This window comes from Apodemus sylvaticus, chromosome 22, assembly GCF_947179515.1.
Source record: "Apodemus sylvaticus chromosome 22, mApoSyl1.1, whole genome shotgun sequence".
In the NCBI taxonomy this organism is placed as follows: domain Eukaryota; kingdom Metazoa; phylum Chordata; class Mammalia; order Rodentia; family Muridae; genus Apodemus; species Apodemus sylvaticus.
In genome coordinates, this window is record NC_067493.1 from 47,438,071 (window position 1) to 47,465,697 (window position 27,627).

The 27,627-nt window shown below is 47.1% G+C and overlaps 1 protein-coding gene across 1 annotated transcript in view; it reads right to left on the reverse strand.

The window, feature by feature from the left end:
* Window positions 1-452: 452 nt before the first annotated feature.
* Window positions 453-27,627, reverse strand: part of Brap (BRCA1 associated protein) — a 28,401-nt gene continuing 1,226 nt past the window's right edge. The window contains exons 2-12 of the mRNA XM_052168394.1: window positions 27,140-27,301; window positions 25,677-25,869; window positions 23,955-24,144; window positions 16,481-16,594; window positions 12,797-12,945; window positions 10,485-10,560; window positions 9,916-10,054; window positions 9,346-9,455; window positions 5,653-5,742; window positions 4,179-4,282; window positions 453-2,554 (exon numbers count right to left, since the gene is read on the reverse strand). Coding sequence (XP_052024354.1) covers window positions 2,194-2,554; window positions 4,179-4,282; window positions 5,653-5,742; window positions 9,346-9,455; window positions 9,916-10,054; window positions 10,485-10,560; window positions 12,797-12,945; window positions 16,481-16,594; window positions 23,955-24,144; window positions 25,677-25,869; window positions 27,140-27,301 — 1,688 coding nt within the window. The 3' untranslated portion in view covers window positions 453-2,193. The remainder of the gene's footprint in view (window positions 2,555-4,178; window positions 4,283-5,652; window positions 5,743-9,345; window positions 9,456-9,915; window positions 10,055-10,484; window positions 10,561-12,796; window positions 12,946-16,480; window positions 16,595-23,954; window positions 24,145-25,676; window positions 25,870-27,139; window positions 27,302-27,627) is intronic.

The following is a 27,627-nucleotide window of genomic DNA, read 5'->3' on the forward strand; positions in this document are numbered from 1 at the left end:
TCTAAAAGATTTGCAGACAACCAGGGTTGTTACACTGAAAAACCCTGTCTCAAAAAACAGACAAAAGCAAGTCACTGACACTCTTAGACACATGCTCCCAAGCAACACCAGAGATGCAAATTTCATCTGATTATTTTAGTTAAGAGTTCATTGGCCGGGGCTGAAGAGATGGCTCAGCGATTAGAGCACCGACTGCTCTTCTGAAGGTCCTGAGTTCAATTCCCAGCAACCACATGGTGGCTCACAACCATCTGTAATGGGATCTGATGCCTGTTCTGGTGTGTCTGAAGACAGTGACAGTGTACTCCACCACATACATAAATAAATCTTTAAAAAAAAAAAAAAAGAGTTCATTGGCCAAGGGAGTGTGGGAAAGCCACGTGCTTCATCTTTGTCCTGAAGAACACACTAACAGCTTTCATCCTGGGCAATGTCAGAAACAAACATAACTCTTTGACCTTTTAAAATAACATTTTATTTACACATCTTGATTTTTGTTTTCCTGGAACATTTTTAAAGACCTTCAAGTAGTTTGGAAACCTCTGCCACGGCTGCTTCCTTCCCAGGCATTTCCCAGCTGTGCTGTGAAGCACTGCCCTCTCTCCTCTGGCAGGGCAGCTGGGTGGGTTGTAATGAGGTGGGGAGGCAGCTTTGGAAAGGACTTCCGATTTTCTTAATTCACATGCTACCACCCACCCTGGCTTCTGCAAGGTCAGATGTGCAAGATGAGCAGGGCTGAGCCGGCAAGACTGCAACAGTGTAAAATAGGTTTTAGATAAAATAGAAGCTCTGTACGAGGCGAGGCGGCCCTGCTCCTGCCTCAGCTCCAGTGCCTGTGTGGCTCAGGCCTGAGGCTCTGGAGTGCTGGCCTGCCCTAAGGACGAGCCAGTCAGAGTCTAAGTCTGAGCACACTCATTCTGCAGTCACAGGTGGGGTTTTGGGAAATGCGACAGCACATTCCACAGAATTGGACCGTGATCAGCAACACAGGCAACATGGTGACATGTCAGACATTTCGGTCAAAGGACGAGGTTCAGTGAGTCGGAAAAAACGAAGTCCCTAAAGTGTGACATTTTAAACCTTTGGCTGATGATAAAGCAAAAAATTAAACTGTACTACTACTATACACTGCTCTCAACTGCCCAGGCTCTTCTTGTAGCTAAATCCCAATATGGTGTCCCCTCAATTCTGTTCAATTAATTGTTACAAGCTATCTGATGTTCCTGGCTCAGAGAGGCACACAGCCCCTCTGTTGGTCACAGTAAGTATTGTATGGCTGTTTGGAAGCGGTCCTGCTGAGGCCGGTTTCTGGACTGAGAAGCAGCCTTTGAAACTATCATAGGAGAGTAACTGAAGACTGCCCACGCTCCCTCTAGCTGCGACCCGAGCATGTGGCCCTGCCTGTGAACAGTCACACACTGACCCCAGCAACACACAGCAGCTGGTAAAGGCCTCCTGCTAGGCCTGCCCCTAGATCCTTTCTGGATGGAGGACACTCTCAGTTTCCGGAGCTGAGGAGGAGCCAATAAGGCTTTCCTTATTTGACAGGCACGTTTCGTATGGAGTCATCAGAAATAAAGAGAGCTGTCACCATCTTCCTTAACCGGGTCTACCCTATCTGCCCCAATGGCTAGCTCTTCCTGCCCTCAGGACAAGCCTGCACTGGCTTACAACCTAGCCCCTTCTCTCGGAAGGCAAGCAGCTCTTCATCTCTGCAGGGGAAGGGAGGGATGGACGGCAGGAGAGAGCCTCTGCAGTGGGCGGCAGGCAGTGGGCAGCAGGCGCCTCTCCTGAGGGCAGCTGGGGTCTCTGGAAGGCCCTGTGCTTTAGTGCTAGGTACTGCTGGAACTCCTTTAGTGATAGGAAGGTCACATCATGTCACAGATTTACCCTGGAACCCAACTGCAAGTGCTCCAACTGAATAAATACAATGGAAACCCTCACAAGCCTGGGGCTGCCCAGCTGGAAGGCAGAATGGCGGGAGGTGTCTGAGCTCTGGGACTCACCCTTGGGAAGTGCTGCCAAAGTCTGCCCCTCCTTTAGTCTCCTCACAGCACACACAACAAATGAAGGAGCCACACGACCAACCACAGTTCGTCCTCAGACGTGCTTATTAGGGCCCCCCTCCCGCTCAGCAAAGGTCCCAGCACACCCTGTGGCGCCCAGGAAGTCTCAGGGACAAGCCTCTGAAGGTCACTTGCCCCTCTTGCTGCGGCCCTTCCTGGACTGCAGCTTCCCTCCGGCCCCGGAGGTGGGGTTGGGAGCTGAGGCCATGGCGATGTTGATCTGCCCTTCCTGGATCTCCTGCCTCGTCTCCGCAGGCAGGTGGCTGATCTGCTGCTGCGTCTCCAGGTAGAACATGACATCGCGCAGCTGCTCCTGGACCTCAGTGATCTGCAGGTCCTTCTGGGCACAGGTCTCCTTCCGCAGCTTCTCCTCCTCCTTGAGCTTGTTCTGCAGCAGCAGCTGGTTGGCGCGCAGACACTTGTTCAGCTCCTGCTCCTCCTGCAGCTCTGTGCTCAGCTTGGCCACTCTGGTGTTCAGCTGCGTACACCTGGAGCAAAGGAGACAGAGCTGCCTTCACCTGCTCTGGGTCCCTTTCTGCTCCTGACCTCAGAAGCCATCAGTGCAGGCTTCTCCCTGCTGAGCTCAGCAGTAGCAGCTCTGTCAGAGACCAGCCATGATGAGGAAGCCACCAGGAAAGTGTCATTCTCTGAGACAAGTGCTCTGATCTCACTAATTTGCTAAAGGAGGGAAAGGGGTCAATAGCAGGGGTGCTCTGCCCGCAATGCCCACTCCTCCATGGAGGAGACAGGGACAACATGGGAGGTGGGTACCATTTTCATGTGTCAGAATGCCAGAGAAGCTGGTTATAGTGCCTCCAGCCTCAGCACTCAGGAAGCGAAGCCAGAAGCAGGATTTGAACTTAGGGCTAGCATAGGCCACAGTATGAGACACTCCATCCCAAAATACCAAACCGAGTGGTTTTGTGGCACACACCCTTAATCCCAGCACCAGGGAGAAAGTGGCTGGCTGATCTCTTTGAGTTCCAGGCCAGCCTGGTCTGTATAGTGAGTTTAGGCCTGCCAGGCCTACCTAGTAACAGCCTGCTTCAAAAATAAAATCAAAACAACCAAGATGAGGAACGATAAAGGTAGGAGATACCAAGTTCTAACCTCTGGCCACACACCACACAGGTGCACACAGAGCACATACACATACCACATACAGGTGCACTTGAACACACCACATACACACACAAACGGCAAGTAGTTTTGTATTATACAATTATCCACCATTAAAAATAAACATTAATCCAGGCATGGTGGTACAAGCCTTTACATCCCAGCAGTCGGGAGGCAGAGGCAAGCAAGTCTCTAAGTTCAAGACCAGCCTAGTCTACAAAGAGGAACTCTGTTTAAAAAAGCAAACAGAAGTACCTCTATCTATTATACCAGATGTTCACAAAAATAATCTTGTCACCTCCATAGTATAACTGAAACCAGGGAGGGAATCTCACCTCTTCAATGCTTGGGATCAACTCTGGGCTTGCGTGCATGCTGGGAAAACGCTCTTCCACTAAATACGAGGACAACAACAGCCAGCAGCGACACCCACCCTCCCCACTACAGCAGGAGCCAGTGTCCTTGTCACCTGCTCATGGGCATTTTGCTCCATGCTCAGCATCATCAGCCATTATATCCTGTCCAAGGGGGAGTCTGTGACACTGGCTTAGACAAACGTTTTTCCCTAACTTTCTCTTAGCCAAGATGGCTGAGAAGTTGCAGGCAGAAATGCAAGGCATCTATTCATGGCCACAGGGCATTTGGTGTTCCACCTGGCACCCACCTCAAGTGGAACAGCAATCAGACCTTTGGTTTTTTTACATTTATTTGTATGTGTACAGTATGCCAAGGTACACTTGTGGAAGTCAGTTCCCTCATCAGGTGAGTTTTGGGACCCCACCCAGGTTGTCAGGCTTAGCAGCTGAGCCGTCTTGCTCACCTCTAACAACACGAATGGGAAGTCACTGTTATTTTGCTCCAAGTATAAGCAGACCCCCAAACCCTGTATTACATAGTACAATGCTAAAATGAGGGTGTTCCCACAGAAGCGGAACAGGTGCTTCTCTAGAACCTGTTGGCATTCATGGCCGCTGAGCACTGCGGGATACTTACTTCCTTTCCACAGACTGCTTCTCCTTCAGGAGATCGCTAAGCCTGAGCTCCAGGCTGTCACACTTCTCGATAGTCTCTTTAAACTTGGTCTTCATGTTGTTAATCTGAAAGTGCGAAGGGAGGCCAAGCAGGTTCACACAGGGCAGCTTTTGGGACTCCCTACCACTGTCTCCATAATCAGGCAGGTTCACACAGGGCAGCTCTAGGGACTCCCCTACCATTGTCTCTGTAACCAGGACAAACCAAACTAATTGAGAGAACAATTTTCTTTAGGATAAACAAGGACCAGAAGCTGGTGTGTAGCCACGGAGACTGCTGATGGACATCCAAGAACTAGTGAGGCGCTGGGATGGGGCTCCCACCTGCAGTCCCAGCCAGAAGAGGGGTGACGTTATTAGATGGATCATTTAGAAAATGAAGGCTTCACTGAGTACTATGAGAAATGGCTACTAGAGACACACAAGTCCTATGTGCACATGCTCAAGTCCCCTTCTCTGTAACTCTCAAGGTTCCCTAAACATGCTACAAAATATAAAATGAAGCATGCAGAGCTCAAGCCTTCTGCACAGGTTTCTGCAAAACCACATCACATTCTATGTGCTGAAATCTAAAACCAAACCAACCAAAAACCTTATTTTGGGTGCAGGGGAGATGGTTCACTGGTTAAGAGCATTGTAGGGGACCTTGGTTTAGATCGTAGAGCCCACTGTAGCTCACAGTCACTTGTAACTCCAATTCCAGGGGAACTAATGCCCTCTTCTGGCTTCAAAAGGCACTGCACACATGGACATAAAGTCAAACACTCATACACATAAAATAAAATCTTCAAATAATATTAAAAAAAATACAGACCATGAGGCCTCAGACTTCTGGCATTAAACAGTGCTCTTGCCGCTGTCTCCGGAGTATACAGAGTTACAGGCACAGGCCACCATGCATGTCACATCTAAGGGCATCAGTTAAAATCTGCCAACTGCAGCTCCAAACCAGTAATTCTCCAGGGAGACCACAGAAACTCCACCATTTCTGCCTAATTTATTTCCCTCAGTTTACAAAGCTGCAGCAGCTCACCTAGCTCCAGAAGCCACTGTTCCCAAGCTGACAGATGTGCCATCGGCTGACCCATGTTGCAAAACCTTCCCTCACACAGACTTCCGCGGGGTCTGGGTTGTGCTGGGGGAGCCTAGACTAAATTCACCGAGGCAGCAGAGACTGGGTCAGAGTATTGCCTGCCATTTTCACAGTCTTATTGGGAATGTACAAAGTGCTAGTTCTGACAGGCGTAAGACTGTGCCTTATGATCCCAACGATGCATTCCTTTTAGGAACAACAAGGCATTTCCTTTTAGAGAGAACAATCCTCCATCATCAGCCACCCAAGGGAAGACCCCATCGTCCCTTCCCTGTGGCCCTTCCCCTGCCCTCCCCACCTGGCAGCCGCGCTGCTATGGCATCTCAGTGGTGACGTCATTTACCTCCTCCGCCGTGTCCTTCTCTATGCGCACAATTTTGTTTTCCCAGTATATCCGCTGCGACTCCAGCTGGCTTGTCAGCAAGTACGAGTACTAGAGACAGAACAATGGGAGAGGAGAGCCGTCACCAGCTATGACCCCAGCAATGCGGACTCCTGACAGCTTCCAGAGCCAAGGCCTCCACAGCCAGGGGTGCTCACATACCCACGATGAAACCACGTGAAATTAGACAACACACACACACCTGCTGGGCTGGGCTGGGCTGGGCTGGGCTGGGGCATGCCTTCAATCCCAACACTCCAGGCCAGCCTGGCTGATCTAACTAGTTCCAGGCCAGCCGGAAGAAGACAATGAACATAAGGACATGGTCTGCCCTGTCCCCTCACACTTGAACTGGCAACCTTATCAACCGGGAGCTTCAGGCTTGCACTGCCATGCCATGTCAGGCTCACCAGGAAGTATGTTACACTTGGGTTCAACTAAAGTCAACAGGTACTGGGTCAGAGCTACAGACTGGAACTTGCAATCTAGCTGGGAAAAATGTAAGAATGCAAATTTACTTTTGTCTTTAAAATGCTCTGTATGTATTATTAAGTTAATTAATTATATGTAGGGGCCACATGCACGTGAATGCAGGTGAGCACAGCAATCAGTGTGTCAGACTCCTATGGAGCTGGGGTTACAGACAGTTCTAAGCCACCTGACGTGGGTGCTGGGTATCGAACTCAGGTCCTCGGAGAAGAGCAATCTGTGTTCCCACTGAGCCATTTCTTCAGCCCATGTGCTCTATCCACGTGCATACATGAAGGAAGGCAGAGTCAGCCTCAGATGTCATTCCACAGGTACTGCCCACTTTAGTTTTGAGACAGGGTCTCTCTCTGGCCTAGAACTCACCAAGTAGGTTAGGTTGGCCAGCCCTTCAGTGCTGGGGTTATAAACTTGTACCACTTCTATTTTCTTTTTTTTTTTAAAGATTTACTTATTTATTATATGTAAGTACACTGTAGCTGTCTACAGACACACTAGAAGAGGGCATCAGATCTTATTAAGGATGGTTGTGAGCCACCATGTAGTTGCTGGGATTTGAACTCAGGACCTTTGAAAGAACAGTCGGTGCTCTTAACCACTGAGCCATCTCTCCAGCCCCACTTCTATTTTCTTAAAATTTGGGTTCTAGGAACTGAACTCAGATCCTCATGATAGCATGGTAAACAGATGATTGACTGAGAGCTTTCTTTCATATTTTTTTGAAAAAAAATACAAGAGAACAAATCTACTTTTATTTACTCTCCATTAGTTTAAATCTGGGATGGGTACAGCATCACACGGATTCTGTGTCCAATGTCCTTGGCAGGAGGTTGCTTCAGAATTCTGCATGAACCACACCACTATTTCCATGGGCCTGAGATACTTTTCCCCAGATCACTCTGGCTTTGTTTGGTTTGCCTCCAGGAGTCACAGTATTGTTTTTTGTTTTTTGCTTTATGCACATAAGCATACCTGTTGCCTAAGTAGAACTCAGTTTCATCTCGGGCATAAACGCCTTCAATTTTAAGAAGAGCTGTGTCCTCTCTTTGGTTCTGGAGTCCTCTCTTGTAGCCAGCAAAAGTGGCCCAGCACCACAGCCTTCCAAACAGACTTGCTTTTAGAAGTCCTGATCCCAGCAGGCCTCCACAGGTGCCAAGATGGCGGAAGGAGCTATCTTTCTTCCCCCACCCCATGTCCCCCCTTCCTGAGACAGGGTTTCTCTGTGTAGCCCTGGCTGTCCTGGAACTCACTTTGTAGACCAGGCTGTCTTCGAACTCAGAAATCCACCTGCCTCTGCCTCCCAAGTGCTGGGATTGAAGACGTGCGCCACTACCGCCCACCCAACTGAGCTATCTTTCTAACATTTATGATTTTGATACAGGGTCTCTTATGGCCCAGATTGGCCTTAAATGTCCTGGATGGACTTGAGCTCCTGATCTTCCTACTTCTACCTGTTTAGTGTGAATGCACATTTATACAAATGTATTCTGGTCCAAATAATTTTAAGAATGGAGGCTTTGAAGTTATGAGGACTATATTTGGTCTCTGGATCTCCACTGCTGCATGGCTTGAACCAACAGTACTGTGTGGCTGAAGGCAGGGAAGTATAGCAGGTTGCATTAGGGCTGCTAGGACTTCTGGGAGTAGATGAGAGTCAGAGGCTGCTGACAGACATGACACATGAACAGACATGTTCCTGTCTTGGAGAAATCGGGACTAGCCACAGGGCATCTTCAACTCAAAGGACAACAAAGATGCTAGGTGTAGAGACGGCGAGATAGGGCTATGGGTGTGAAGACTTGTGTGTAAGTCAGGTGTGGGGGGCATCCACATGTATTTAATCCTAGCATGTGGGAAACATGCATATCTCTTGAGTTCCAGAACACCAGTACCTGGTAAAAGCGGGGTAGGTTTCTTACTCTTGAGGTATATGCAATTCTATCCTGAGAAACTGTTTTTTGAGTATCTAAAATGTGTATGGCACATTTTAATCAGCATTCATAGGGAAGAGATACTTATTCTAAAGAATGTCAAGGGTTTGTTTTTTCTGTCAATATAGTAATTTATTAAGAGTACAAGCTGTTCTGAAGGCCACTTTCTGAGTCTATCAGAGCTATAAAGTCTACAAATGAGAAGCTGGAGAGATGGCTCAGTGGGAAAACACGCAGGCTGTTCTTGTAAAGAACCCAGGTTCAATCCCCAGCACACAGATGTGGCTCCCAACTGTCTATACCCCAGTTCCAGGGGATCTGAGGTCCATTTCTGGCTTCCTCAGGCACGAAGCATGCACATGGTGCAGACATGCATGCAGGCAAACTCATACATAGTAAATGAAAAAATAAATCTCAAAGAGTTTACAAATGAACTAATTTCCAAAGTCCATTCCCTCTGAAAGCCAGGGTTTTGGGTTAGTTTTCCTGGTTAAATTTTTTTTTAATTTACATAAAACAGCACTCGTTCTGAAACTTCCCCCTCATTAACAGAATTGTGTGTGCGCAGACTAGCTCACTCCTATCAGTCCATCACCAGAGAAGTGGAGACAGGAGGATTATGAGCCTGAAGTCAATCTGGAACTACTTAATAAGATCCTGTCTTAAAACCAAACCAAACCAAACCCACAACAGACAACCAAACATCACCGAGTACACAAGCACAGGGCTGTTCTGAACGCACGGCCGTCTGCCACAGCAGGCTTCGCCTCTCAGAAGAAAATCCCAGTGGCTAAGCATGCTGGTTCTTCAATATATAAACCCCAAATGCCTTTAAGTAACTGAGCCCCCAGCTCATGAAGCACATACACTCAGCACACAGCTACACGTGAATGAGCAGGGAAGGACGGGAGGCTGGGGTCCGCCCTGACCCGGCCGCTTCCATTTCCAGCTTCTGTGCAGACGCCTACAGCAACATGCTACCCTTTGGCTTTATTGCTGCTGTAGATGACCTGGATTGCTTAACTAATGAACCTTAACTTAAGACAACCAGGAACATCACAGTCAAAGAGTAGTAAGACTTAGGAAAGATTGTACTTTCAAAAGAGCAGCATTTTAGAAATTTGTCCCAGCAATGACACAGAGCAGATGACAAGACGAAAAGGTCAAAGCATCTTTTTCCAGAAAATGGAAACACCCAGCAATAGCAGTTACTAAGTGACAGCTAGGAGCATCTCACCTCTAACTGTAAGGCATCTATCTTCTCTTCCTGGCAGGTGTCGCCCTCACACTCGTATTGAACGATCTTTCCATCCGTCTTGCTGGCAACCAGTCGATGGACATAATTATCTAAAGAAAGGAGAAGTCAGCCAGAGGCAGCTTCCTAGGCATGAAAAGTTCACTGTGCTTTTTCAAAACAGAGTTTTTCTGTGTAACCTTGGCTGTCTGGAACTCGCTCTGTAGACAAGGCTGGCCTCGAACTCACAGAAATCGATCCACCTGCCTCTGCTTCCTGAGTGCTGGGATTAAAGGTTTGAGCCACCACCACCCAGCCAGTTCTCTACACTTTTAACTATAAAACATTTTTGTTTATTTGCTTTTAGAAATCTAGATGAATTGATGTATGATTCTTCTTTAAAACTGGTCAATTATTTGACCATTAGAGAGTGAGAGGGGCAAGAGCAAACATCTAAACTGTCTCTAATTCCTGAGTCGGGTCCTCCTGAAGCATGGCACCCTCTGGGTTGGCCACTGCGGGCTGTGAGGTCGCCCCAGGAAAGACTGAATCAGGAAATGGACGCACACGCACCTCCAGCATAGTCCCAGACCCGGTGGTTGGTGAGCTGCATGGCATATGTGTGCTGGGTCTCCTCGAAGTGCTTGTAAGCGTGTCGACTCACGTACCGCCCACAGCCTATGTGGCCGCATATCAAACAAATCCAGAGGTTCTGCAAGGGGGAGATCTCAGTCGGTGACTGGGGAGGGGAGGCGCATGACCTGGCCCACGTGGCTTGGAACGAGGACTTAGGAGCGTCTCCCACAGACTTCTGAATAATACAGTTCTAAGACCCAACCTTCCAGGGCCTCCCTGGTCAGCCACTGCCCTTCTCTGGCTTTTACAGAGTCCTAACTACAGATTCACAAGTGACTGATTGATGGGCATCTCTGGTTTTTTTTTTTTTTTTTTTTTTTTTTTTTGGTTTTTTCGTGACAGGGTTTCTCTGTATAGCCCTGGCTGTCCTGGAACTCACTTTGTAGACCAGGCTGGCCTCAAACTCAGATATCTGCCTGCCTCTGCCTCCCAAGTGCCTGGGATTAAACCACCACCCACCGCCCGGCTCTCAGTGTTTTAAATATCCCTCTTCCCCAGTGACTTACTTCTTGGACACCACACTCAAAACATTTGTTTTCTTCCACTGGCTCTGGCGTCTGACAGTACCGGCACACGGGACACCTATCCAGGACAAGACGATGAGGATGGAGTTATATACAGGGGTTAAAACCTGGGGTCTAAGCCGGGCAGTGGTGGTGCACGCCTTTAATCCCAACACTTGGGAGGCAGAGAGGCAGGTGGGTTTCTGAGTTCGAGGCCAGCCTGGTCTACAGAGTGAGTTCCAGGACAGCCAGGACCACACAGAGAAACCCTGTCTCGAAAAACCAAAAACCAAAAACCAACCAAAACAACCAAAACGAAACCTGGGTTCTACACCTTCCATCATTATGCTTTCTCTTCCTTTTCTCTGGAATTTATTTACGAATTTATTTTATATGAGAATGCAGAATCTCATAATCCTGGGTGCCCTGAACTCACTAAGTAGACCAGGTTTATGTCAAGCTCACTGAGACAGCTGGCGACTGATCCCAAGTGCAAAGACTCAAGATGTGAGTGAGCTACCACACACAGCCAATAATTTTTATTGCTTTTTTCTGAGACAAGGTCTCACTATATACCCTTGACTGACCTGGAACCCACTCTGTAAACCAGGCTGGCCTACAACTCAAGAGATCTGCCTGCCTCTGCCTCCCAAGTGCTAGGATAGGATTAAAGGTGTGAGTCATGCCTGGCCTGAGCCAGTTTTTTAAAAAGGCTTATTGTCATTTGTACGTGTGTGCTTACCAAGGCCAGCAGAAGGAGCTGGAGGTCTAAATGCCTGCGAACAGCCCATTGTGGGTCCTGGGAACCTAACCTGAGCCTTCTGCAAGAGCAGCCAGTGCACTGAACTGCTGAGCTGCTCTCCAGACACAGACCTGACACTTTGCCCCCCTCAGATCAGATGGCCTTCATCTCCTGATCTTCCTGCCTCCACCTCCCAAGTGTTAGCATCACAGGTGTGTGCCAGCATGCCCATCCAGGGTAACCCCTTCCTACGACAATCAAGGTAGACGAATACTCAGTGGTCGCTAACAGATTTTGTTGGATGGGTCAAAGTGTCAGAACGTAGGACAGTTGTGACTGACTGAACTGCCACCATGTAAGGTCAAGGTGCACAAGCAGGCGGATGGTAGGAGGAGGCTCTGGCCGGGCGGCCTCCCTTAGTCCTGCAGAAGCTGGTGGGGCGGAGGCATGTGTGTAAGGAGCACTCGGGAGACAGACGTTGAAGGCACACGTCATAGGCTCAAGGCTAGCTTTGCTCGCATGAGCTTCAGATCAGCTCGGCTGACGAGGTCAGGGCTTGCTTTCCATTTTAAGGATTTGATTTATAACGTATGCCATGTGTGAGCTTCAGTATATTCTACCCACCATGTGAAGCAGTGCCTGTAGAAGCTAGGAGACCATTAGATTCCTGGTTGTGAAGAAGCAGCCAGCTGTGAGCCGTCACCCTGGGTGCTGGGAAGCAAACCTGTGACTGCAAGAGCAGGACATGCTCTAACTGTGGAGGATCTCTCTAGTGCCCTTGTTTGCTTTTGAAACAGGTCTTATGTAGACAAGGCTAGCCTCAAACTTTCTATGTAGCCAAGGATGACCTTGAATTTGAGGTCTTCAAGCCTCCAATTCCCTAGAACTGGGATGCACTATATCTGATTTAGGTAGTGCTAGAAATTCCCCCCAGGGTGTTCTGGTTGGGGCTAGCCTCGCTTCTATTTTTACTTATTTTTTGTTTTTTCAGGGCAAGAATTCTGTGTAACCCTGGCTGTCTTGGGCTTCTGTACACAAGGCTGGCCTCAAACCACCTGTCTCTGCTTTCTGAATGCTGGGATTAAAGACATGTACCACCTTTGCTCAGCTTGTGTGTGTGTGTGTGCTTGTACATGTATGCAGGTACCTACAGAGGCTAGAAAAGGATTTTTAAAAGGTCGTGGTATTTGCAGTACAATTTTGGACTACAGAGATGGCCCAGTGGGTAAGAGTCTTTATTGTGCTTGCATAAAGAAGACCCAGGCTCCACTCCCAGCACCACACAGCAGCTCACAACCACCCACTAACCCCAGTTTCAGTGAATGTGATGCCCTTTGGCATCATGGGGCACCTGCATACATGTGCCACACAAACTCACGCACGCATGTGCATACACAAACAAATGACAGTCTCCACAAGACCTGAGAGAAGGGGAGGAGAGACACTGAGGTCTCTTCCCTACTACGATGCCAGATTTGCATAGTCAAAGACTAGCAGTGTTTGTTGATGGGTATTTTGGGTCCCAAGAAGTGGTCATAAAGGGCCCACAAGGTGGGGCAGCCCCTGCACTCACGTGGTGTCGTCCCAGCGCTGCAGACACTGACTATGGAAGCTGTGGTTGCACAGGGTGGTGAGGATGCCGTTCACAGACTCGTCCATTCGCTCCAGACACACAGTGCACTTGGGAAGCTCCGTCAGGTCCATCACGGGGAGGCTGGCGCCCTGCAGGAAACGTCTGGTTACGGCCGCCCTTCACCCTCTGCCATCCTTTTCCAACGGGAGACTGCCTTCTGCTTGCTCGTACTGCTCAGTTTTGGAGGCAGAGTCCGCTGCAGAGCAGGCTCACCTGGAACTCTCAGCAACCGAGGCAGCTTTGCAAGCACTCAGGGGGCAGCACATCTGCTGCTGGGCTTTACTTGTAAACAAACTTTTCATTTTTAAAATATTTTAAGTAATTTTGTAAAATAAAAGATTTTTTTTTTTTTAATGTACAAGTACACGGTAGCTGTCTTCAGACACACCAGAAGAGGGCATCTGATCCCATTACAGATGGATGTGAGCCACCGTGTGGTTGCTGGGAATTAAACTCAGGAACTCTGGAAGAGCAGTTGAGTCATCTCTCCAGCTCCATTTTATTTTTATAAGTATTAGTGTTTTACAGCATGAATGTCTGAGTACTGAACATATGTGCAGTGCCCATAAGGGTCAGAAGAGAGCAACAGATCCTCTGGAATTGAAGGTAACAAGATGATTGTGAGCTGTCTTGTGGGTGCTCGGAACTGAGCTCTTCCATAAGAGCAGCCAGAACTTTTTTTTTTTAAAAGATTTATTTATTTATTATATGTAAATACTCTGTAGTTGTCTTCAGACACTCCAGAAGGAGGAGTCAGATCTTGTTATGGATGGTTGTGAGCCACCATGTGGGTACTGGGATTTTGAACTCAGGACCTTTGAAAGAGCAGTCAGTGCTCTTAACCATTGAGCTATCTCTCCAGCCTCCCACCCCAATCCCTACCCCAACTCTTTTTTGTTTGTTTTGGATTTGTTTTTGTCTTTTTTTTTTTCTGAGACAGGGTTTCTCTGTGTAGCCCTAGCTGTCCTGGAACTCACTCTGTAGACCAGGCTGCCCTCTAACTCAGAAATCCACCTGCCTCTGCCTCTCAGAGTGCTGGGGTTACAGGAGTGAGCCACCACTTCCCAGCCCTACCTCAACTCCTTTTTTATTTTTATTTTTTGGTTTTTTGAGTCAGGGTTTCTGTGTAGTCCTGGCTGTCCTGGAACTCTGTAGACCAGGCTGACCTCGAACTCAGAAATCCGCCTGCCTCTGCCTCCCAAGTGCTGGGATTACAGGTGTGCGCCACCACTGTCCGGCCCCTCCTACCTCAACTCTTATTCCCCCTTTTAAATCTTACATTTTGTTTGTTTTGGAGGTGCAACTTAACTCAAGTAGGCCTCAAATCTATAAAGTAGTTGAAGAAGGGCCTGAAGGTTTTTTTTTTGTATTTGGCTTTTTCAAGACAGGGTTTCTCTGTATAGCCCTGGCTGTCCTGGAACTCACTCTGTAGACCAGGCTGACCTCAAACTCAGCAATCCACCTGTCTCTGCCTCCCAGAGTGCTGGGATTACAGGCATGCACCACCACCACCCAGCCCCTGATGTTCTAATACTCCTCTCACTACCTTTTAAATCTACAAACCTTATTTGTATATATCTAGGTCTGTGTATGTGTGTTTGTGCGCAAGTGCGCGGGTGGGTGTGTGGTCTTGAGTATGAGTAGTCCACATGCATGCAGGAGCCCGTGAGTATCAGAAGACACTGGGTCCTCTGCAACTTGAGTCGCAGGCAATGTGAGCTGCCGTACAGGGAGCTTAGGACCTGAACCTGTGTCCCCACAAGAGCAGTAAGCATCTGAAGCGGTAAGCCATCACTTCAGCCTCTGGACTCTACCTTTTGGAAGCTCAAATTCTAGGCCTACATCACTGTGGCCAGCTTCTGGGTCTATTTTAGGGTCTATTTAAAAATTTTTTTAAATTACATTTTTATGGGCTGGGCAGTGGTAGCACATGCACTCAGTACTCAGGAGGCAGAGGCAGGCGGATTTCTGAGTTCGAGGCCAGCCTGGTCTACAGAGTGAGTTCCAGGACAGCCATGGATATACAGAGAAACCCTGTCTTGAAAAAAACAAAATTGGGCTGGAGCAATGGCTCAGTGGTTAAGAGCGCCAACTGCTCTTCTGAAGGTAGTGAGTTCAAATCCCAGCAACCACATGATGGCTCACGACCATCCGTAATGAGATCTGATGCCCTCTTCTGGGTGTCTGAAGACAGATACAGTGAGCGAGCAGGGCCAGAGTGAGAAGAAAAAGTGTCTGAAGACAGCTACAGTGTACTCACATATACGTAAATAAATCTTAAAAAAAAAAAAGAAAAAAGAAAATTAGTTAATTAAAATAAGTTACATTTTTATTTAGAGTGTGTGTGTGTGTGTGTGTACATGTATCTACACACATGTGAAAGCCAAAGAACAACTTTCACAAGTTAGTCCTCTCCTTAATATACATGGGTTCCATGGAACTCAGTTCAGCAGGCTTTGTGGTAGGAGACATCTTCACCTGCTGAGTGTGTGAAACCCTGACTGTTCTGGAACTCAATGTGTAGAGCAGATATTGGACTCAAACTCACATCCATCTGCCTTCCTCTGCCTCAAGTGAGAGTGCCTGGCTATTAAGGTCTCCTTGAAAAACAAGGAGATCTTACAGCAGCATGGAGGCTCTCTTGCCTCCAGAGCCAAACCTGCCACTCCCTCTAACTGACCTAGTGAGCCAGTCTCACGGCCAGGCTCCAGGGGAGCTGCCCTGCTGCAGATGAGAGCCAGAGCATGTAAACAGCATGCCTAAACCTTAGCACTCAGGAGGCAGAGACAGGAGGATGCCTATGAGTTTGAGGCCATCCTACTCTACTGAGGGAGTTCTAGAACAGCCTGCCTTAAACAAACAAAGATCTGAGTGTGGTAGCATGGGCTACTACTAGTACCTGAGAGGCAGAGGCAGATGAAATCCTGTGAGTTCGAGGTTAGCAAGGTCTACACAGGACAAGATTCAGGACAGCCAGGGCTACACAGAGAAACCCTGAAACAAAAAGCTAGGAAGGAGATTAGGGTTAATGTTTTTTCTGCTCCAAACTGAGTTTGAATAGTTTTGGGATAGCTTTAACAAAGCATAATTATTTTCTTTACCCTGATTTGGGGACAGGGTCTTGTTATATAGCCTAGGCCAGCCTCCAACGCAATAGTCCCTTACCTCTGCTTCCTGAGTGCTAGGGTCACATGCATGTGCTATGACAGCTGTTTTCTACATTTTGAAAATGAGATATAATTTTTCAGTACTTTTTTTTTTTTTAAAGCAGGGCCTTGCAATGTTAGCTTTGGCCTTGCCAAGCCGCCTGCGACTTCATGCCCCTCCCCATCTCAGTGCTAAGACTCTTCACTTGAACCTCGGTGGATTTTAGTATGTCCTCACCACTTACTCCATAGTGCATCCAGCACCACCATCCTTCTGTCAACAATCCCTTCTCCCAGAACCTCCGCATCTGTAACCAGCCCCTCCCATCCCCTTTCCTCCAGACCCCAGAACCTGTCTTCTGCTTCTACTCCCAGTCTCTACAGTACGGCCTATTCCTGATGATTCTGCAAGTGTGCGAACATTCAGTTCGGTATGAATCAACATCTCTCATCAGATGTAAGAAGTCTTCACACTTACATCCTCAGACTTCAGCACTTCAGCCCTTTCCACATAGACCAGCTGGCAGACGTCATCTTCGATTGAGTTGAACTGGCGGCCGTTGCACGCCATGTAGAAACTATCCGCATCAGCCTGTGCACACGGATGGGGAGGGGAGAATAAAGGTTGGTCATGGAGGATGCACTCTCCATCCCCACATCCCACACACATTCACAGTTAGACGACAAGGCAGGCACTAGAAGTAGCAAGCCCTGGAGCCATCAAGTCAAGGGAGCCCTGCAGCTCGGGCTCCGGGCTGCAGATCGGGCTCCGGGCTGTTGAGAGGTCTGCCTTACAAGGCAGAAGGCACTGACGTGCTGAGCAGAGAAGAGCCAGCCATCGCCCACAAGTTCCTGGACAGCTCTTTCCCTGGCAGTCATTATTGTGGCAGTTGGAAGAAGACACAGAGATACTTCTTTAAATTCTGGAACTAAATTGTAACTGTCACAGAAAAATTCTTAAAAAGGGGGGGGAGAGGGGCTGGAGAGATGGCTCAGCGGGTAAGAGGACTGACTGCTCTTCCAGAGGTCCTGAGTTCAAATCCCAGCAACCACATGGTGGCTCACAACCACCCACAATGAGATCTGACGCCCTCTTCTGGTGTATCTGAAGACAGCTACAGTGTATTTACATATAATAAATAAATAAATCTTTAAGAAAAAGGGGGGGGAGATTAAAGGTGTGAGGGGGTGGGTGAAGAGATAGCTCAGCGGTTAAGAGCATTTATTGATCTTCCCAAGGTCCTGAGTTCAATTCCCAGCAACTACATGGTGGCTCACAACCATTGGTAATAGGATCCAATGCCCTCTTCTGACGTGTCTGAAGACAGCCATAGTGAACTCACATCTATCTAATAACTTAGCAAATAAATAAATAAATAAATAAAGCCCTTAAAGAACCACCATTTCATTTTAGGGGAAAAAAAGAACCCGAAAGAAAAATAGTTGGGGGTGCTGTCACTGGCCTTTGATCTGGGAGGCAGAGGCAAGTGAATCTCTTGAGTTCAGATGAGCCTGGTCTACAGAGCAAGTTCCAGGACATCCAAGGCAACCCAGAGAAACCCCGCGTCAAAACCCAAACCCAGAATCTGTGTGAAGGACTAAGGAGCAGGATGGGTGAAAAGCCAGGCCCCTTCAGTAGACTGAGGAAGCACAACAGCACTCCACTAAGAATCCCGCACCACCTGTCGGGATGCCTAGTGCTGGCCAAGGTGTGGGAGGCTGGAAGGGCGCTCAGCGGTCACAAGCACTGGCTGCTCTCACAAAGGTCTGGGGCTCATTTCTGTAGGTGGCAGTTCACACCCTCAGACTAACCAGCCTTTAACACTGAGCTGTATCCTCTTATGGTGGACATAGAATGGAACAGACATGGTGAAGATAAAAGCCAACCAACCACCCCTGGCTCAGGCTTAGTAGAAAGCAACAAGACAACTCCAGAGTTTAAACTCAGTTTGTCCCGGCAAGAAGGCCACCTGCTTCGGAATGCAGACAAGACCCTAAAGACATAGCACAGCTTCCTGAGCTGCCATGGGTTGTCAGAGACTGAGCTAAGACCCCTCCAAGAGAAGCCAGCACTCTTGACTGCTGAGGCATCTCTCCAGTCCCACACTTTGGATTTTGGTTATGTATGCTTTCTTCATATAAGCCAGAGAACTGAGCTCCAAGAAGGACAGTCACTTCTGATGTAGTTTTACTGAAGGAGCAGTGCATTTTAAGTTCAGATATGTGGCACTGGCTGTGGAACAACTCTCCTTCAATGAAGAGGTCTCCCCATCCTCCTGTGTCCCTGGAGACACTTCTGGATGAGGAGGTAAATCTCACAGGCTGAGGTGCTTACTGAGGAAGGAGCCAGGCTAGGCTTAACTTCTACAGCTGCTGAAAAGAGAGCTCTCCTTGGATCACGAGCTGTGTGAAGTGCTCACCAAATAACAGGACTCATCACAGAAAGGACAGGTCGAGACTAACCCAACCCACACTACACACATCATATCTGTGAGGGAACTGGTCATCTGTATCACAGACATGTGCTTCTGAGGCTTGTTTTAGGCCAGCCTGGTCTACAGAATGAGTTCCAAAACAGCCAGGGATACACAGAGAAACCCTGTCTGGAAAAAGAAAGGAACGGAAAGAAGAGGAAAGGGTCTGAGGGGCCTGGGCTGGAGACACGGCTCAGTGTAAAGAGTGCGTGCTCTCTCAGAGGACCCAGGTTTGATTCCCAGCACCCACGTGGTGCTCATAACCACCCTTAACTTCAGTTGTAGGGCATCAGATGCACTCTTCTGAGCTCCAAGGGCACGCACACAGTACGGTATAGGACACAAAGCAGGCAAAACTCCCATGCACAGAAAATTAAATAATGCTTGAAGGCAGTTTTCATGACCTCAGGAGACCTTGTCCCTAATGAGACTAAATGCTAGAACTATAAACAACCAAAAATTTAAAGAAAGTCAACTTCCTGTTTTGTTTAATTTGTTGTTCTACTCTATGAGAGGAACAATCTCTTATGATCAGGGCTTCCTCTGCTTTATGGCTGCCAAGCTGAATGTTTTTACTGTTTGCTTTCAAGACAGGGTTTCTCTGTGTACCACTGGCTGTCCTGGAACTCACTCTGTAGACCAGGTCTGCCTCTGCCTCCCAAGTGCTGGGATTAAAGGCGTGCGCTATAATCAACCAGCTGATAGTTTTGGTTTAAAATCCCAGTTATGTGAATGTTTTGTTTTATTTACAGGTGGGATACGGGTTGCTTCAGACTGTCCACAGCTGTTAACTAGGATTGTTTCCTGCTCTAGGAGGGGCTTGGGTTTTGCCAGCTGTAGAGAGTTTCCATTTGGGACTCTGGAGGGGAGAGCCACAGGATGGCAGTTGGGTTCATTACTGCTGGGTTACTGGCTGGAGATACTCTGGCCACAGAGACTGGACTTGCCCCAGGGAACTCTAGTCAGCAGGAGTCGTCTAAAGAGGTCTATACCCCCTTTCCCCTCTAGCCTTTCTCTATTACCTAGTGTTGTGGGGAGGGGGCGGTGTTGGAAGGGATTAGGGTGGAATAAGGGTTGGAAGGATGGTAGATATAAGACAAGAATGAAGTGGCCCAAGGAAGCACGCTTACAGGGATGACTCCTGAAACCATCACAGGCGAGAAGGAAGTCGCCAACACACAGAAGTAAACATAGACAGCTAGGGCCAACAGACGTTGAAGACAGTCACACGAAGTCAGAGTTCTCAGGAAGAGAGCAGTGAGAACACGGACAGCTGCCCTCATGTGGATTCGAGCTACCATCTTCACTCGATGCTTCTGACCTACCTTTGGGAAGGGACTAGCTGGATCCTATTTGCACTTGTTCTGTGGGACCCTTCAATGCAGAGTACTGGGTATAACATTGCACAGCTGTCGCCAAGCAGTGGTGGTACAAACCTTTAATCTTAGCACTAGGCTTGGGAGGCAGATGCAGGTGGATCTCTGAGTTCAGGGTCAGCCTGGTCTACACAGTAAATTCTAGGACAGCCAGGACTGTTACACAGAGAAACCCTGTCTTGTAAAACCAAAACCAAGACAAAAGAGCACTAGGTTGTCAATTTGACTTTACAAAGCACCCTACCACTAGGAATATTAAAAATGTGTTTTGAGAGCTGGACAGATGACTCAGTGATTAACAGCACTGGCTGCTCTTTTAGAGGATTGGTTCAATAACTGCATGGCTCACAGACATTTGCAATCCATGTTCCAGATGAATGTGGCACCCTCTTCTGGCCTCCATGGACAATACACACGAATGGTGCACAGACATACATGAAAGCAAGACAGCTTACATGGAAAATTAAACTGTTTTTGTTTTGTTTTGTTTTTTTGAAAGCCCTAGTTCTCCTGGTCCTCACTAAGTAGATCAGGCTAGCCTCACACACCACAGAGATATCTCTGCCTTTGCTTCCTGAGTACTGGGATTAAAGGAATGTGTCACCATGCCCCATAAAATAAATCCAAAAAAAAACCCCACAAATTTTTAGGAAAAAATTAGGTTAGGAAATATACCTCACCCCTGACTGACAGGAGGTCTCCTGAGGTGCTTCAGAGATGTGGGCCAGTGGCACCCTATGTGGTTAGAGTTGGTGGCTCCTGTTAGTACCAAGAATAGTGATAACATCACAGGCCCCCATGATAATAGCTTTGTCCTCACACTTCTGCCTGCTAGCCGGACACCTGGTTAGTGTCTCCAGGATGCATGAAGATGCATGTTGTCTTGTTTCAAAGGTGAGGAAACTAGCTGCAGAGAGGTTAGTGATTAGTTACACTGGTAGACATTAATAACCAAGATGGAAAAGGACATTTCTCATAGCTAGGACTGGGACACTGGAGTGGGTGAGGGGACATTCATTGTTTTTAAGTCACTAATAATAGCAACACTTTAGAGTGTCTACACTATACAGGTGATTAACAAGTACCAGGAAGGAAAAGGCACAGAACTAAATTATAAACTGTCCAAGAACGTAATAAGTCCAAATTTGACATTCAGGCTAATGCCTATAATCCCAGGACAGGAGGCTGAGATCAGAAATATGTCTGAGAGTTCAAGACTAGCCTGGGATAAATAGGGAAATCTATGGTATCATAAACTACAGATGAGAACTTGTCAGAAATAAAATAAAGTATCTTTAAATATTACATATGGAGATGTGGCAGTACATATCATTAAGCCAAACACTTTGGAGGCAGAGTGGAGCAGATCTTTGTGCCTTTGAGGCCAGCCTGGTGGATGTGGGTAATTCCAATCCAGCCAGAACTACATAGTAAACCACTGCTGTAAAAAAACAAAACAAAACAAAAAACAAAACAAAAAAAAGATTATGTGGGATGGCTCAGCAAGTGACGGCATCTGTTACCAAGCCTCACAGTCTGGGACTCACATGATAGAAGAAGAAAGCCAGCTCCTGAAAGTTGTCTTTTGATCTACACGTGACCAAACATACATATTCATACAAAATAAATAAGTGATCTGTAATTTGTAAAAGTTGTATACAGGGGCCAGTAAGACGGCACAGTGAGAAAGTCACTTGCCCCAAAGCCTAACAATGTGAACCCAGTCCCTGTAACCTCCATCAAGTAGAGAGCTGATCCCTGCACGCTGTCCTCCCTGACCACACACATGCTCACACACAAACACATGTTACTGAACATCCACCACTGCTGCCCACCCTGTATTCCTGAACAAGGACGTCTGTGTCATGAGTTCCCTTTTGCCCACAAACTGCAGTAACCCATTACAGTGGCAAGAACAAATGATCTGTCAAAACACCAATTTGTCAACTTTGGATGGGATACTTTATCTGGAGAAAACCATTGACCGAGGAGCTGAGAGAAGTTAATTTTCCACAAATTAAAGCTTTGTGTAGCCGGGCAGTGGTGGCGCACGCCTGTAATCCCAGCACTCTGGGAGGCAGAGACAGGCGGATTTCTGAGTTCGAGGCCAGCCTGGTCTACAGAGTGAGTAGCCAGGGCTATACAGAGAAACCCTGTCTCGGAAAAAACCAAAAATCCAAAAAACCAAAAAAAAAAAAAAAAAAAAAAAAAAAAAGCTTTATGTAGCCATGGTTGTCCTGGAACTCATTGTGTAGACCAGTGTAGCCTCAAACTCAGACTGCCTGCTTCTGTCTCTGTAGTGGTGGAAGTAAAGGCTTGTGCCACCACCACCTGGCTAACAAGGTCAAAGTTCAATGGACAAATATCGCAGGATATAAAAACATAGAAGAAACAGCTTCCCTAAACTCAAAGCTGGGGCATGCCCTCAGTGACATGAGTAGTGGGTAAAACTCACTTCACGCTATGTTCATATACAAACACACATGTTCTTTTGGTTTGTTTTTGGTTTTGTTTTTTTTAAGACAGGGTTTCTCTGTATAGCCCTGGCTGACCTGGAACTCACTCTGTAGACCAGGTTGGCCTCAAACTCAGAAATCCACCTGCCTCTGCCTCCCAAGTGCTGGGATTACAGGCGTGCACCACCACTGCCCGGGAAACACACATGTTCTTAAGAACCAACATGCTTACAGCAGTACAAGGGAGAGAGGAGATGACAAAGCACTAATTCAAAACTGCACAAGCAATTTGAGGTCTAAGAACACCTCTGTTCTTTCTGGGTCTCTGTCAGCCTCTGTATTGTCCACCATTCTTAATACTTCAATATTTGAACAATCAACACCAACACTTAAAAAAAAAACAAAAAACTGAAGCCAGTTGTGTTAGCACATGCCTTTAATCCCAGCACTTGGGAAGGTGATCTCTGTGAGTTGGAGGCTAGCCTTATCTACAGAGTGAGTTCAGGGATACCCAGGGTTACACAGAGAACACTTGTCTTGGGGAAAAAAAAACAGAAAAGAAAAAAAAAAACACACAGAAGAAGGAAAAAGCCTGTGCCACTGGGCAGTACATCACTGTTCAGAGGGCCAGGGCTTAGTTTCTGGTGTCCACGTGGGGCAGTCTGGAACTCTAGCTCCAGGGGATGGGACACCCTCTTCTGGCCTCCACCGGCACTCCAAAGACATCTTGCAAACAGAAACAAAGAACTGGGCACAAGGACACCAGTGCTCGGGCTCCTGTGTGCACTGGATAAGTAAACAGGAGCTGCAGTTCACACCCAGTCTGATGCATAGAGACTGTAAGTCAGAGGTGGGGGTGCTGGTGTGCCTTCACGGCACGTGAAATACAGAGGCGAGGGATCACAATTCAGTGCACTTCTGAGCTACAGCGTGAGACCGTCTCAAAATATAAAAAGGGAAAAAAGGTCTAGGGATGTCGTCAGAGGAGGAGCATCTGTGAGGTGTTGGGACCAATCTTTAGAACAAAACCAATAACTACTACAAAAATGTTTAAATTATGGGAGCGCAGGCTAGTAGAACATGGGTAATGCCTCTAATCTAGGTCAGAAGAGGCCAGGTTCAACTCATGGCTGATATGGTCATTTAGGGTTTTGGGGTTTTTTTTTTGGATATGGTAGTTCCAACACTTGGGAGACAAAGGCAGACATATCTCTGTGAATTCCAGGTTAGCCTGGTCTTCAAAGCAAGTACCAGGCCAACCAGGGCTAGACACTGAGACCGTATTTTAAAAAGAAAAGAAAAAAAAAAAAAACTGGAGAGATGACTCAGCAGTTAAGAGCGCTGACTGCTCTTCCAGAGGTCTGAGTTCAATTCCCAGCAACCACATGGTGGCTCACAACCTTCTGTAATGGGATCCGATGCCCTCTTCTGGTGTCTGAAGTATGAAGACAGCTACAGTGTGCTCGTGTATATATATATAATAAATAAATCTTAAGAAGTAAGACAATGTAATCATATTTCTAAGAGCCTACTAGCCGTGGGCTACAATCACATCAAACATGCCCTAGAAGCCACACCTGAATTTGAGCATGAACTACACACAACTAGCACGTCTACAGCAGGGATGTCTAGATCTTAACTGTTACCTGCGCACTGAACTTCATCAGCACCATATACTGATTCGGAGTAGAGTCCCTGATGATTTTCATTTGTTCAATTACATCATTGAATGGGGCAACAAACTTCATAAGGTCATGACTGGTCATGGTGGCAGGGACGGTGAGGACACACAGCATGGCACTGCGCCGCACGTCTTCTTTTAGAGAGGTCATCTTACTAAGAGGAAGACAATGAGACGTCTTGAAAAGTCTGGAGAACAACCACCAAATGACTCCTTTGTCGGAGAAAATATGAAAAATAAAATGGCTAGTATTTCACAAATCAACTCAAATAACTGGTGAATTTACTTGAAACAAACACTTAGGAGTACCCAGGTCCTTTTCCATGTGTCTGCAGTGCACTTTAAGGCAAGCCCTAAATGTTCTATATTACCCCCACCAGAGTTTTCAATCTTAAAAAAAGATATTTGATTATAGTTCCTTTAGAATTTCACACAATGTATTTTGGTTGTTTAACCTCACACAGCACCTCTCCAGAAACTTCAATCTTGACTTAAAGAGCTGGTAGTTTAGACTACCAGACTCAGGGTTTTATTCTCTTTTCAAAAACATTATTTTTATGTGTGAGTGTTTGCCTACACATCTATTTGTGTATCACATGCAGGCCTGGTGCTTAGAAGAAAAGGCATGGACCCCTGGTACTCAGAGTTACAGATGGTTGTGAGCCACCTTGTGAGTGCTGGAAACTGAACCCAGGTCCTCTGCAAGAGCAGCCAGTGCTCTTAACCTCAGAGCCATCTCTCCAGCCCCATGTTTCAGTCTCTTTAATTTTGGAATACTAATCTATTCTTGAATAACTCTGAGCCACAGCGCTACTGTGAACTTCTCTTAAGAGCTCCAGAAGACAAAGGAGTGCAAGTCTATGCGACAGTTCTAAGCTCTGATGACTGTCTAGCTCAACAGCTTCGATGAAGAGAAACCTTCTACAGTACAATTTGCTTTTGAAAGGCCGAAAACAGACATGACACCTGGGATCCAAAATGGCTACCCGATAACTGGCTGTTTCCCAGTTTCCCTGGAGGGACATGGAAGGCAAGTTAGGGCAAAGCCAGTTGTTGAGCCTTCACCCAATTATCTTATCCAGACATCTGAAGACCCAGTGGGTGGGCTATGTGTCCAGCTGCTTCCTTTCCTTGGGCTTCCAGAAGAATTTTTTTCTTTTTTTAAACAGGGGAAAACAAATTGCAAAAGGCCTAATGGTCACGCCTTTACAGACCTTGTCTCAAACAATAAAACAATATAAACCCTAGACCAAAATAAAAAACAAAGCCACGAAAAAAGTCCTAAACCAAAATTAAAAAAAAAAAAAAAAAAAAAAACCGAAGCCATGAAATCAGGCATTTCAATTAACATCACCTGGCTTCTGTGGTTTGGCGTAGCTATGGGGAATACCTAAGCACGTGGTACTTTGGCTCCTTTTGTTTTCAATCCCCCAGTCAACACCCATGCCTAATGGTTAATAGACTATTTCCCAAACATTCCTTACAGGCACCTACATGTTTATTTGTGAGTAAGGAAAGCTTTGGCCCAATCTACACTGTCAAATGCACAGCACTCAGAACGCTGTGGTCCACAGTACCTAAGGGCAGTATGTTGTCAAAGCTTTGGCCTTTGACCTCCTTTCAGGCACACAGTTTTCTCCCTACTCAAAGCAAAATCAGCAGTCTGAAGAAAGAGAGCTTTGCTTACTTTGTCTTGTACAGGTGCATAATGCCGTGGACTATTTCGACCGAAGGGTTGCCACTGAAGAAGGAAATCTGGTCTGGGAGCTGTTTGGATGGAGACTCTGGGGCTGGGTTCACAGCTTCACTCTGCTCTCTGCTCCTCTGTGCGGAGACCGGGGCTGCTGAAGACTTTTCTCCCGTTGTGTCTCTTAATTCATCTTACAAAGTGAAAATTAGCAGATCAAACAGCTAGAAATAAGCCTAAAGAGCCTAAGAAAGTTAGAATTTCAAGTGCAACGGGAAATTGTGACAGGGACACTATACTGCATTGCATTAAGAATTGTATTCACAGCAGAGCGGTGGTGGCGCACACCTGTAATCCCAGCACTCTGGGAGGCAGAGGCAGGCGAATTTCTGAGGCCAGCCTGGTTTACAGAGTGAGTTCCAGGACAGCCAGGACTACACAGAGAAACCCTGTCTTGAAAAACCAAAAAAAAAAAAAGAAAGAAAAAAAAAAAAAAAGAACTGTATTCACGATGGGCATGATGGCTCAGGCCTGGCATCCCCACACCAGGAGGCTGAAGCGGGAAAGCTGCAGACGTAAGAGATCCTGTCTCAAAAGCCAATAGACCAAACTGTTCACCTGCTGGGTTTGGGAATATCCCCAGAACACTTAAAGCTCTCCTCCAGTAAAAACATCTCGTACGCTTATAAAAATCGCTTAACAGGGGGTGGGGGGTTGGGGGCGGTGAGGCAACATTTGGAATGTAAATGAATAATATAATTTAATAGAAAAAAAAAATCTCTGAATACTCTCAAAACCCAACAGAAGCCCCTCCCATACCCAGCAGCACCCCAACACGAGCAGGCAACATTTACTAGCAGCTCCTCAGTATGACCGTTAGGGCTCCCCTGAAAACTGAACCTTCCAGTTCTGACCACACCTATGCTGGAGATGCAGAAAGCATCCACTTCCTCAGCTGAGCAGGCCAGCAGGGCAGGGAGGCCGCAGCAGGCTTACCTGGATTGACTGCGCCCTGGAGCCAAGGTAGCAGGAATGGGCACTCCACCAGAGTGCAAAACCCACTTTCTTACAATGCACCTAGCTTTTCCTGTATTATTCTTTTAACACAGAGTTTTAGGGTATGCTGCAAAACTCCAGGGTTTAAATAACCCTTTTAAAAAAGACAATGAAATATGCTTCACAAATCACTTAAAAGAACACAAGTGCTAGGGGGAAAATCATGCTGAAATTACATCTCAGTTGGTTGCCTTACATGCATGAAGCCCCGGGTCTGTGCCCAGCAGCATGCAGACTGGATATACTGGTGAATACACATGACCACACCACTTGAGAGGTGCATGTAGAAAGATTAGAACTTCAAGGCCATGCTCATTAATAAAGACACCAGAGGTGAGCCACAAAGAAAAAAAACACAGCCAGGGGCTCACGGCACAAGAGCACAGCCAGGCTTCCTGAGGGCGTACCTGTGCTGGCCTTCATGGTCTCGATAATCACGTCAGTCATTTCCCGACGGCCAAGGTGCTGGTGGATGATTGCAGCTTTTTCCCCGGCCGACTTCCCTTCAAGACAGGTAACAGCTGAAGCCAATGCCTTCTTTTTGATCTCCTCATCGGACATCTCTCCAGCTGAAGAACACACGGAAGATTAATACCTCGTGACAGAACAAATTCCTCTCACTTCTCGGCACTTCAATCAATACGTTTCCTCCTCTTCTGCACTTCACTGTGGATGAGGCGTTTTCCCAGTGTCTACCTCAGTCCCTCTAGGAGTTCTATTCATGGTCATGAATAAGCGGTATTTCAGAATCCCTGAGATGTGACTGAAATTAACAGGTCTGAGGCTGACCGCAGGCTTGCCCAGCCCAGCACACAACCCACACAACCCAGCACACAGTAGGAGCTCTCGCTCTAGGCTTTGCTGCATTGGCGTCTCCACACCTGGGTCTGTACGA